The sequence below is a fragment of the Bidens hawaiensis genome, unplaced genomic scaffold, assembly GCF_021521415.1.
Source record: "Bidens hawaiensis isolate Kalapana, Puna unplaced genomic scaffold, B.hawaiensis_p1.1 tig00033121_1, whole genome shotgun sequence".
Classification (NCBI taxonomy): Eukaryota; Viridiplantae; Streptophyta; class Magnoliopsida; order Asterales; family Asteraceae; genus Bidens; species Bidens hawaiensis.
The window spans coordinates 157643-171447 of NW_027495657.1; the positions used below are offsets into that span (position 1 = coordinate 157643).

At 34.3% G+C, this 13805-nt stretch overlaps 1 protein-coding gene across 2 annotated transcripts in view; it reads left to right on the forward strand.

Moving 5' to 3' along the window:
- The first annotated feature begins 933 nt into the window (after positions 1-933).
- The window catches only part of LOC143584425 (uncharacterized), a 40014-nt gene continuing 27142 nt past the window's right edge, over positions 934-13805 (forward strand). The window contains exons 1-6 of one of the 2 annotated variants that reach the window (XM_077066489.1): positions 934-1192; positions 1298-1357; positions 1873-1985; positions 2095-2163; positions 2243-2294; positions 2414-2576. In XM_077066489.1, coding sequence (XP_076922604.1) covers positions 944-1192; positions 1298-1357; positions 1873-1985; positions 2095-2163; positions 2243-2294; positions 2414-2536 — 666 coding nt within the window. In that variant the 5' untranslated portion in view covers positions 934-943 and the 3' untranslated portion in view covers positions 2537-2576. Of the gene's footprint in view, positions 1193-1297; positions 1358-1872; positions 1986-2094; positions 2164-2242; positions 2295-2413; positions 2577-13805 lie in introns of those variants that run through there. The other variant, XM_077066488.1, reaches the window with a different exon arrangement.

Genomic DNA, 13805 nt, shown 5'->3' on the forward strand with positions numbered 1-13805 from the left:
AGACAACAACACACCTAAGATAATGGTTATTTCCACCTTCAAATTAGACACTAATCCATTGCATGCCACCGTTCACAAACGTCGTCGCCTCAGTCGATGCGTCTGATTGGCAACCGAGTGTTCACAGGAAGTCGTGAGTGGAACCGATTTCCGCCGTCCTCTTCTACTCAGTTGTTGATTTGGAGCGGTGGAGAAGTCTTTTTGATCTCTACACAGTACTCATCTCGATGCTTCGAAAAGGAAAAGTGGCCACGATATGAACACGTGGGTGAAAACCAAGATGCAACCTGGATTTCAAACACGCATCAACTACTTATACAGTATGCTTGATAGTTTGTACATATGAGCTACAATGTTTTATGTGAGAGTAAGGAAACATGCCTTTTAAATACATACATATAATATAATATAATATAATATAATATAATATAAATTAAATTATTCACCTTATAGAAAATGTATTTAATTATCCAATTAAAATATCATAGGTGAACAAAAATCATTTAAAGTTTTATATTGCAAAATGCTTTGACATATGCCATATGACTCATATACCAACCTATTTGAAGTTGGTCCACCGAATGAGTTAGATAGTTAAATTGAAATTGCATATTTCTTCTTCTTTTTTTTTGGTTATTACAAACCCAACCAACCGAACTTATTTCATCAGTCTAACAATAACAAGTCGACGTTGTGGGTAGTTTTCGATTTTGAGGGTGTTTTTCCCGAAACTGAAAATAACCCAGAGACGCTTAAGAGCTTGGTTTGATTGGTTAAACCAGCTGACGTGACCTTTGCCATTGAATCAGCAGTGTTGTTAAAAAAAACATAAAGGGTTGACGGGTGTTATGTTAATCTTTCAAAGATAAAGGGTTACATATAACCAACTCATAATATTATTATCCATCCTCCCCACTCCAGCATCAGAAACCAGAGCACAAAAATGGCCCAATCCCATCAGCTGCCATCAATAATCCCAATTACACCCACTAATCTTCCAAAACCACACTCACGAATGTCTTTTCCAAAGATTAAGGCAGAAATCTCACTTCAACAACACCCATTTCCCCCAAACGCCATGCGCAGAAAGCTTGATTCGACATGGATCGGTGGGTTCAGCCTCGGAATCGATCTGGGTTTGTCAAGAACTGGCCTTGCTATCAGTAAAGGCTTCTCTGTTCGTCCTCTAAAGGTTTCATTTTGGGTTACTAATTATTAATGCCCAATTTTGAGGAATTAATTTGTCATGAATTGAACTGGTTTTTAAGTTTTGATTTGGGTTGTTTTGTGTGTTTAGGTTTTGGAATTAAGGGGACAAAAGCTTGAGACGAGTCTGATAGAAATTGCTCAACAACAGGTTCGGTTTGGGTCGGATTTGGGCTAAAACGAATGAAAAACCGAAACTTTGGTTTTTGGATTTTTGAAACGGTTCGGTTTTGGTTTCTGTTTGGAAATTTTGGGCCGAAATAGAAAAAAATTGGTTTAAAATAATGAAGTTAGGCTTAAATCATATTGTTAATTAATAACTAATTGATTTGTTATACAGTTGGGATAAGTTGTTTGAGCTACATATTTATTAAATGGTTATAAATTACTTAAAATAAAAAATAAAAAAATGAAAATCTCGAAATTTGGTTAGGTTTGGTTTTTCGGTTTTATTACATGACCAAAATGAAACCGTAAGTGTGGTTTTTACAGAAGCATAAAACCAAATCGGTGGCTTTTGTTTCGGTTTGGTGACCACAATCTTGATCAACTTTGAATAACTTTTTATTTGGATCAAAACAATGCTGATCAACTTTGATTCAAAGTCTTAACTCAATTGACTTTCAAAAGTCAAATGTTGACTTTTTGTGGTCACTGTGTAAATAGGAGGTAGATGAGTTTATTGTTGGGCTGCCCATTTCATCAGACGGAAAAGAGACACCGCAATCCAATAAAGTTCGCAGTGTTGCTGGTAGGATCGCCATTCGAGCTGCAGAAAGGTATAAATTTATTAATTTTACGGTTAAAATTTAATTCTAATCTTTGCTTATTTGGTTGAATATAGTCGTGGATACCTGCAATTAAATTTATTATATTATATGAATGTAGGGGTTGGAGAGTATACTTGCAAGATGAGCACGGAACATCTACGGATGCCATGAACCATATGATCAACATGTATAAATCTTTTTCACTTATTTAACATTATTTTCTTATATGAATTTATTATTTGTTTGATAAGTGGATGATATTTCAGGGGCCTTAGCAAATCTGCGCGCAAACAGAGTCTTGATGCTTATGCTGCCATGGTAAGACTTGATCTTTTTTCCAATTGTTTATCAGGTTTCTGTTATTGAATTATAAAATATGATTAAAATTAACGGGTAGTAATTATTTTAAAGCGCGTGCATGTTTTTATGCGTTGCAGATGGTCCTAGAGAGGTATTTCTCAGACCATGGAAAAGGAACGGAAATGGTTTTGCCAAAGCAATTAGACCTCCAAGAAAAGATTCGGAAAGGCCCACCATTAGATGACGTGGATTTCTTCTAAGACGACATGTATAAGACGTGGTAAAATGGACAGGTTGGATAACAGGTCAAAAAAATGTAATTAGAATCGTTAAAATAGGGTGGGTCGACTAACAAATATGTTCTTATCTTTGTTTTTTCTTGAATTTTACAACAAACATTTTTTTTATCTTGTTTTTTTTCTTGAATTTTACTAATGATTATGTTTTAAATAAGATTAAGAAAAGTTTATTATTGGAATGAATCTTAACTCTTTAGTTGAACTTGTTATTGTATTTACAGACCTTTTGAATTTGACCTGCTTGACCGTGATAGTTCAATTACACCCTCATGTACATGTGTACTAGGATTTAAATCTTCTAACGTGATACAAGGCTTTGCCATTTTTATTTGTGGGCCCTACACCTGCGATGATGGACCCGCAGCATGAAGTCGGTTATTATATATAGTGAACGCTATCAAATAGAATGATCAAATTTGGACTTCAGAATCCGGAAATATGTTATTTTCATTTAAGTCTTGTATTTGTAGACACAGTGTTTGAGCATCAACCTTTCTAATATTGACAACTGACAAGTATGGAGATATAGCTTTGATGAAAGTATGTGAATGTGTATATCCAATTTCAAATTTTTACTTTGTATGACGTATTTGGATTTGTATTTTGAGGCATCATAGGCCACAAATGTCGTCAGAGCGGTTGATGTGTTTGGCAAGAAATCTTATGGTGTTCACATTTTATGAACACAAAACGGCTACCAAGAACTTTAGATCGAGCTGCAAAGATTGGCAGGGGTGGGTTAACGTGTGTTTCTTTAGTTGCTAAGAACCCTAGAGATACCGACTAAAGGGTTAGAACGGGTGGTTAAACAGTTAAGGAAAACAAGATTCCGAGGGCACAAAGATTGGATAACTAAAGTGAAAGTTCTTGAAGTTGTTGAGCATCCAAATCTTGTAAAATTAGTGGGTTATTGTGCAGAAGATGTCGTAGGAGGCAGGAATACAACAGCTTTCAGTTTATGATCATATGTGCTGATAGAAGTGTGGAGTACCATTTAAGTTCAAGATCGAATGCACCACTCTCATGGAGATTGAGACTCAAAGCGGCACAAGATGCGGTTTTTGATGTATATGCATGAAAAAATGGATTTTGAGATTATTTTTTAGGAATTTTAAGTCTTCCGACATTCTAAAAGACGAGCAGTGGAACGGAACCATGGGATGCGCGGCTTCAAAATACATCCAAACCGGGCATCTGAATGCCAAGAGTGACGTATGAAGCTGCAGTGTGTTTCTATATAAGCTTATCACAGGTTGGATGTTCGCCCAGACTTGATCTTTGATAACGAATTGATAATAGAAACAAGCTGATATGAACAACACACTTTGATTCAAACTCTAACTTGGATTGAATTTAAATAAAACATCCAGATGTTGCCCCTATTTATAGATCACCAAAAGACGTGAATCTAGGGTTGCAACCTTTCAAACATCGCCGACACCTGTTCATAGAAGTTATATACTTCCATCTTGACACTTCTAGACCCTAGACTTTACATTATACTTAAAACATATACTAAACATAGTTTTGACTATTTACAACATGACCCCTATACTTCTGAAGATGCGTGATTAATACTACATTTACCCCCTTAATCACGATCATCTTCTTCAAGATCTGCTTACAGCAATGTTGGTTCCTCGTCTTCATCCCGAACCAAATTCGCCTCCTCTCGTTCTTCCAAGTTTGGACATTCGCTCCTGCCATGTCCAAGTTCATTGCATTTGTAACACCTTACGTGGCTCTTGTCCTTTTGCACTCCACTATCGCCTCGACTTTTCCCTAACATTCGACCTTTCCCTCGTCTATGTCCAAAGTCCTGCCGATTTGAGTTTCTACAATCGCAATGCTCACACTTCTGGTGTTTACCCTTTCATTTTCTGTTTGCACCACTGAATAGTAACTTACCAGACACATCTTCCTCCTCAATTTTCTTCTCTATGCATTCCTCGAAAGCCTTTAATCTCCCATTCGCTTCTTGAAATGACATAGTGCTAAGATCAACAAACTGTTCAATTGATGCAACAATTTGAACAAACATTTCTGGTACATAACCCAAAAGTTTTAGAACCAATCTTTTCTCATTCATCGTATGCCCAAGATTGCTTGCTTGTGTTGCATTTTGACTGATCTTTCCTGCATAGACATCGAGTGAATCACCAAAATTCATCTTTAGAGATTCAAATGTGATACACGGCAAAATAAAAAGTATTATTATACTTCATAAATGAGATTAAGACATGTTTAGACTGGGTTAAGTGAGAATTAAGACCCTTAAGTTAAATATAGTATTTTATGCTAAGAATGAAGGGAATATAAATATTTTAAAACGCGCAAGGAGTCAGGCAGAATAAAGAAATTTTGGTGATAAGTTAAGAGGACACGAACGTTTTCGGTTAAGTGTGTAAATATTCAACCCGACATTCGATAAAATGTCCATGGTTGAATCCATTTGAATAATGTAGAGGATTGAAAAGCAAGAACTCCGGCGAAAACGTGACTCAATTCCAAGTTATAACGAAGCGGGAAAATGCAAATTAGTGTTTCAACAACGGTCGTAATATTACACGTATTGAGGAGATAGTAAAATATATACTATTATTATATTCGAGAATTATTATTTGGATAAAATAAATTGAATAGACACCATAAGTTTGGATGGGTTGTTTTTGGAAAAAACAACTAAACTAGTTTTATTAAGTTTGGAGTAACACGGAACCGACACCGACACCGGGAAACGATTGATAATAACTTATTAGCGGAAATAATAAGAACGAGACAAATTTAAGTCGGGAACGGAATAAATATTTTGACGAAATGTATTTGGAAAATACAACGCCACTTAAAATAGCGGGTTCGTTGGAGCGAGAGACCGATACGCGAATGGGGACCACGGAGATAAAACCGGCTATATATAGCCATCCATCCCCTCATTCTCTCATTTTAAATCATTTTAGAGAGAGAGACTAGAGAGAGGGAGCAGAGAGCTGAAAAGTTTTCCGGCAGCGGCGGTGGTTCGGTGGTAGTCCAGCGGCGGTCCGGTGGCGGCCGAAGGCGGTCGAAGCCCGTTTTCACTATGGAACCATTTTTCGACGTTCCGAACGCGATGGTAAGCTCTAATTGTCTTGATTTTGAGCTTAAGTTCATTAAAAACATCTTTTAAAATCTGGGCAGATTTCTTTCGGTTTGCATGTTCTCAAAGAGCGGCCTCGCACGCGAGATTCAACCGTCCGAACAACTTTATTTCTTTACCGAGGGTTCCTAACCCGTATATAACCATTTTGAATCGGTAAAGATAAGATTTGAAGTTGTTTAAGTATGGTTTTGATAGCCATTTTTGCAACATTTTCCAGGTTCGGATTTGAAAACACAGCTATAAAGAAATGCAGATTCCCGGAGATTTGGCCGTCGGATCGAGCTGAAATTTTTGGTGAACTTTCCTAACACATAGATATTTGATTTCAACAAAGGAAATGATGATCAGATTTTAGAACGAAAATGGTTCTTTAAAATGGGTTGCATGTAGGTTTTGAGGTGTCATATGGACGATCCGAGACCGGAGAAATGTTTGTGAGGCAAAAACGAACACGTTGGTATATCCGGATCGTGTTGCATGTCGGCTATGAGTAGAATTTTAGACGTGAACCGCACGTAAGAGGGTATAACTTTTGGTCTCTTAAAGTTTGATAAAATTAGATTTCGATAGATTGGTTAAAGTAGTTTTATTAAGTATAATTTGAAATATTATAATGTGGTATATGATTATTTTAACTATAGCTAATTTACAAACGAGCGTTAAAAACAAGAATATGAAAGTGAATAACCAATGTAAATTCACGACCATGTGTGCTAAAAATTATTCAATCGAGACTTGGACGATTTCGTGTGTGTGTATATATACACGATATTTTGACTGAAATAGTTTATCTGGATAGTGACCACCATTAATATTAAAAATAAATATACTTTCAGAAAATGTAAACTTTTATATAAAAAACGAAATTTTTTTTTATTAATTATATTAATATAACGCGTTTCGATATAAATAATAGTAACGGTTATATTATGAATTGTAAGAAAAGTAGTACATAATATATTTATCAGAATTTAAGCACGTGTCTCTATGACAGATAAGATATTAATAAAAGAATATTATATTTTAAAATAAATGTAAACGTTTTATTAATTTAGCGTCCAAGTTTAGTTTCGAAAGCATATATTAGTTTTACATCGATTGTGTGAAACTATGTTGTTTCAATATATTTATAAGATATTTTGAAACGTTAGATTCAATTACGATTTTTCTTAAACAATAAAAGTTTGTAATTTAATTATTAGAATTATCATAAATAAGACACGTGAGGATAAATAAATTAAGTTAGATAATATTCTATTTGTATCTACGTTTATGTGTTAATATAATTGGTATTAAACATAGGAATCCGGTTATTATTTGGATGAATGCTAATAAGATCTTGACGTTGATTGGCATATTACCACACTTGAGTGTTATTTGAACTGAGGCAAATGTGAGTTTTCTCGTAAATCCCTTCGTTTTAGTGATTTATAAATGTTTTTAGGGGAAAAGTATGTAAACTAAGGGCTATATATTTTACAAATTGTGCTAAATGGGATGAATCATTATGAAAGGAAAAACCGTTAACCTAGAGAGAAATGGCCTAAAAATATTGGTAGATCTATCGGGGCGACGCCCTCCACTCTTCCAGTCGCTCTGGTTGAAAAGGTGGGAATATTATGATTTTGGTATGCATCGGGTTTATCATAATGATAGTCATACATGTGTTGTACTCTTTGCTCGTTTACAACTAACACACTTTGTTTAAGAAATATATTGCTATGTTTAGAAAAGGTTGGAAATTAAATTCCCATTGAAAAGAATGGTGAATGATGGAAAATTATCATTAATAAGAATGATGAATAAATGGATGTAAAGTCGAGAACTGTTACATCCCGGTTTTAATTAAGAAACTCACCAACATTCGTGTTGACAATATTGTTTTAACATATTTTTCAGGTAAATGAAGAAAATGGATACTTTGTGAAGGATTCGGGAAAATGGTGTTGTGCATTTGAATGAATGATAGTTGGACTTGTAATTTAAAATAGAATCGTGCATGTTTGACACATGTAAAACTCAGATATTTAATAAAGTCCAACTTATGATTCATTATATTTAAATATGATTGGCTTAACAGCGTCTGTCACCGCCCCAATTAGCATAATTAAGTCTTCCGCTGTTAAGTTAACGATTTTGGGGTGTGACAGATTCAAACTCCGACTTGAGTGTCTCAATACGTGCCTCCTTAACCCTATCGATTCCAACATGTCGAACCTTTAGTGCTTCCCAAATTTCTTCCGCTGAAGCGAGATTAGCAATTTGCAATACCATATTTTTATGAATTGCTTGGTGTAGAAATGTAATTTGCAATACCATATTTTTCATATCTTCGGGTCCAAACAATACATAGTTACCGACTGAAGTAAACTGTGGGGGCGAGATTAAAGCCTTTTTATATCTCAAGCGACTCCTATTTGACTCTCCTACAAACTTTAGAAAGACAAATGAGACTTTTAAAAGTCAAACAGAAGATTCTATGGAAGGTTGGAAGAGGACTGAATGATTATAGAAATAATTAAATATCTCCTAACAAAGAATAACACAGGGTCACTAAGGTTGGCGCCTATTACACGTCGTGGATGTCAAACCGTTGTTGTTTTCAGGCCCAAAACAAAATCAAAAAATACTTCCGTATTGTATGTGTGCATTGAAGAAGTAAAGAAAGAATTATATTGAAAAGTATTAGTTGTAGTTGGAAAGATGATAAAAACTGCTTTTTTTTTACAATAAGTAAAGGGCTATAAATAACCTACAAACATCCTACAGAAATAAATTACCTCCACAAAAAGGTGGGTCAAACAAGACAAAACAAACTTAACTAGTCCCATGTTCTCCAACGTTCACATCCTACAAACTTCATTCAATCTTGGATAATTATTTTAACAACTAAATGAAACAAATACTAAATCACAAAGTAATAAAAACCAACTCATTAACCCACCCGTCAATATTAAACCCAACACTCACCCGAAAATTTAAAATGGATCGGGTTTTCGGGTTTGAAAAGTAACGAATGTTACATGCAGGTTCTTTCTCTTGCATCAAATTTGCTTCTTCATCCTTCCATTTGGTGCCCTCATAACCAAAATGGCCAAATGCTCCGCAATTGAAACACTGAAACATGCCTTTATCACCACCTCGACACGTACCTCTTCCTCGACCTCTTTCACGTCTACCATAGCTTCTTCCACGACCTCCTCCTCATCCGCTACTTTCACCATACTTTTGTTCAGCCATCAAGAGTTGGCCTTGCTCTTCTTCCTTTTCATCATGTCCTTTTATTCTTTCTTCATATGCCTTAAACCTTCCAACCGCTTCATCAAAGCGCATTGAGTCCAAATCGAAACATTGCTCAATTGAAGTTACAATTTGAAGAAAGGACTTTGGCATTGCACCAAGTAGCCTGCTCACCATTTCTTCTTTCTTTATCTTTCTGGCAGCTTCTTTCTCTTTCTCTGTTGGTGCTTTCCTTCTTTCTTTCTCTTGGATCTTACTTCTTTCTACTGGTCACAACATCATCTTGTTTCTTCTTCTTACTAATCGACCCCTAACATATACCAAATGTTGGTTTCAGGCCCAAAGCAAAATCAGAAAATACTTCTGTATTGTATGTGTGTATCAAAGTAAAGAAAGAATAATATTGAAAAGTATTTGTTGTAGTGGAAAGATGATAAAAGCTGCTTTTTTATTCAATAAAGTTGTCAAGAATTGAACCATATGATTATTATTGAACAAAGGATTTAGAACCAAATGGCTCATACAAAATATTCAACTACAAGATTATGAACAATATATGGATGAACCCTAGAAAACCAAAGAAGATTAAGAGACTACATTGTTGATTGATGTATTTCCTTCAAAAAAGAGCGATTCTTTTATAGCCAAATCAATCCTTGATAGCAGCCAAGCAAGAAAGGAAAGAGCAGTCCATGATTGATTAGCAACGGTCTAATGCCAGCTAAAGAGAGCAGCAATCTTCAACTGAAAGGAAGAGGAGACGCTTCAGTATTGGCCGGTTAGATGAAGCTCCATTGTGGGCCAATTGGATGAAGGCTTGCCAAGAAGATAAGAGCCCAAACAGAGGTCCAATACATGAAAAATAAATAAGATCCAATTAGAATAATAAAAAGAGGATTATAAAATTGAAGTATATAATGCTATATTTTTAACACCCCCTCAATTTGATAATCCGAATATGTCATACATAGATAACTTATTCACCAAAAAATAACTCAAGAAAATACAACCAAGGAAATAAAAACACATCAGAAAACATATTATGTTTAAAGGATATCATATGGTTATATAACTTTGTGCAGATCATAATTTTCTGGCATCATGAAAATAAAACATATTAAATGAGCAACACCATATGATTGCAAAAAGAAGGATCAGATGTGTTGTTTTTTAAGACAAAAGGATGTCTCAAGACATATATCAACTTCCTGTAACAGAAGGAAAGAAAGGAAACAGAAGAGGAATCATCTAACAAGAGAAGAAAAAATATCAAAATATATTTCATCAGAAAAAATATAAATAAAAATCACATGGGTTTTTAAGAATTCAGACGCGCATCTAATGATAAGACAAGTGAAGAACTTAAAGACTAATTTTGACATTGTCAAAAAAACTTTTACAACTTCATATATAAGATAGAATAACAAGATTCAAGAAACTATCAGAATTCATCTTGACTAGACAAAAACCACACGACTTTTAGAAATTTGATAAAAGAAAAGTCACATGACTTTTTAAACTTCAGAACCATGTCTGAAAGACATGTGAGGAACATAAAGACTAATTTGACTTGATCAAAAACTTTTACAACTTCACAAGAACTATACCTTGTAAAGAACATAAAGACTAATTCGAATCAAGCAAAAAACTTTTACAACCTCACAAATAAAAAAACGAATCACAAGATTCAATAAAACTATCAGAAACATATCTGATAAGAGAAAAGTCACACGAATTTTAAGAGTTCAGAACCAAGTCTGAAACACAACTGCTGTGAAGAGCATAAGGACTGGTTTGACTTGATCAAAAACTTTTACAACTTGACAAGAGAAACTATTCTTGTAAAGAACATAAAGACTAATTTAATTCAAACACAAACTTTTACAACTTCACAAAAAATGAATCACATGATTCAATAAGCCATCAGAACATATCGAATAAAACAATAGTCACACAACTTTTAGAGAGATTTTATAAGATAAAAGTCACATGACTTTTAATATCAAAAAAACTTGTAAAGAACATAAATACCGTTTGATTAACCAAATCCTTTTACAGCTTTACAAAGAATAGAGCACCAAGAATAAAAAAAATATGATAATAACGAGAATCAGATCAACCTCATCAGATAACCATTTTCTAGTCAAGAAAAACTTCTATATGAACCAAAAACATTGATTTTGCAACAAGTATCAAAGGATCCTTATGCAAGAGAAAGCACTTAAAGGCTGACAGAACACAATCAAGAATACTCTTGATAAAAATACTGATTAAAAAATGCGTGAACAATACGATTTAACTAGCCAGACTAGATTATAGACAATAAGACAAGGGTCAAACAAATCATCATGAAAAACAACATGCAAGCAATCCAAAAAGATTTTTCATGATACAAAATAACACCCATCAACACACGACCATAGTCGAAAGACATTTTTTTTTGAAAAAATTTTCTTTTAAAGGAAACAAAAATCTTTGGATGCAAAATAGCCATGATACCTTAAACAATCCAAATGAAGACCACATAAGCCCAAAAAAGATTCTTTCTTTTTATTTCTTTTTTTTTTAAGACAGAAATACAAATTTGATCTTTTAAACATAGCTGATTTACGGATCAGATCCTTTAAAAACTTTACTTTCAGGCGGTGTCCTTTAACTAATAGGTTACCTCGCTTTTTGTCCTTTTGACTAATTGTCATCCAAATCCTCCGTTAAATCCTGGCATATGCCATGCATGTGAGGGTATAGAAGTAATTTCAAATCTACTTTAAATAACAAAAAAAAAGAACATATATCTAATTTTATTCAAAACTAGATGGGCCCACCACCTTCTTCTTCTTCATAATTCATCACCACAGGTTCCCACCCGTTGTTCTTCATCACCCATAACCATCTTCTATCTCATCCAAATTATAACCTTTTAACACAATCAAACCCCAAATTAGATGTTATTTGAAAAACCTAAAACACATTCAACCCCCAATTTTCTTGAGATTTTGGCGCCGGAGTGTTGTGGGGCATTTGTATTGGATGCGAGGTTGTGGCGTTGGAAGGGGTCTTAATGGTCGGATTTTTGTGAATTCGATGAAGAATGTCTATTAAGGAACAAGGGTTTAATACTTTAGTAGTAGGTTTTGTGGATTTCAACTTCATGCCGGCTTCTTTCAAGGCGGCGGCGGTATAAACCCTAGCAGGACGGTGGTGGTTACATTTCCCTATTTTCCGGCGAGATCTAGTAAGTATGGTAGCTTTGGCCGGCGGGCAGCGGCGATTTTGACGGTGTGTATCGTGAGAGCTAGGGCGTGGTGGGTTTAGCATTTAAAGGTGTGGTGGTGATGGTCCGGTGGTGCTGTGATGGTAGTGGATCGGGGGTGCAGGTGATTTGGTGGAGGGTGGTGGCAATTAGAGATAGATGGATGATTTAGTTAGGTTTAGATTTTTATAAGGTTATTTAAACATATATTAATATTATAATCTAGTAACAAAAAGATGAACTAAAATTACTTTTATACCCTCACATGCTAGGATTTAACGAAGGATTTGGATGACAGTTAGTCAAAAGGACGAAAAGCGAGGCAACCTATCGGTTAAAGGACACCGCCTGAAAGTAAAGTTTTTAAAGGACCTGATTCGTAAATCAACTATATTTAAAGAAAAAAATTTATTTAATAAAGTATTTCTGTCCTTTTTTAATAAAGTATTTATTTAATCTTCAACCAGCTTTGAAAAACTACTTAAAGCAGTTTGGAGAAAAATATGTAATTTAGAACAGGTTTTTCTTCTTCTTTTTTTTAAAGTTCTTTTTTTATTATTATTTTTTTTATTTTTTTATTTTGGAACAATCGATATGTCATAACCAAAAACTTAAAAACTTTTAAATAACCCATTAAGTAGGCCATCCTTGAGGACCACTCAATTGGTGCATAGCAACTAAAAGGCACCCACATTTGGGCTTTCAAATTAACCAGATCATGGAAAACATGGACGTTTAACGAAGATAATTAACCGAAGAGACGAGAGGCGAAGATAAATTATGCAAAAAAACACGTAACTGGGCTGAAAACCATATTTATAGACGACACAAAAAATAAATTTTTAAACACATTTAAGCCTTTTTTAACAGCATGATAAGGACCTTAATATATGAAGAATGGCCGGTAGATACGAAACAACAATGATTTTTCTTTCTTTTTTTTTTCCTTAAAACTTGTAAGAAGACACTTTTTTGAAATAAGAAACAAACCGAATAGAAGACAAATAACCTACACATTTTAACAGCATGATAAGGACCTTAATGTATGAAGAATGGCCAGTAGATACGAAACAACAATGATTTTTCTTTTCTTTTTTTTAAACCTTGTAAGAAGACACTTTTTTGAAACAAGAAACAAACCGAATAGAAGTCAAATAACCTACACAGACCATGGACATAAACCAACTGCAAAACTTTTTGATAACCAACAAAATATAAACAATTGACCCTAGAGATTTTGAAACCAAATAAAAATGAAACATTGACAAAAGTCAAGATTTAATTCACAAATAAAGACCTTTTTTTAATGGAAATCACTTCTGCAAACACGTGGCTTTAGACTGATTACATTGCTTGAATTTATAAGGTATTTAAATAATTAGTGATAGGCAACCAGTGATTGGGACAGAAGTGATTACTTGAATTTAATTAACCTTAAACTTATTAAATTACCTCATGTGAAGCTTCCTTAAGCAGCAGCAATCAACAGGCATCCAAAAGATGTGAATCCAAATTTGAGCGGCAACAATCCGTAACCAAGATAGGTGCAATAAAGGTTTAGATACGGGTTTGGCTTGAACCAGTTTAGATTGAAGCAATTC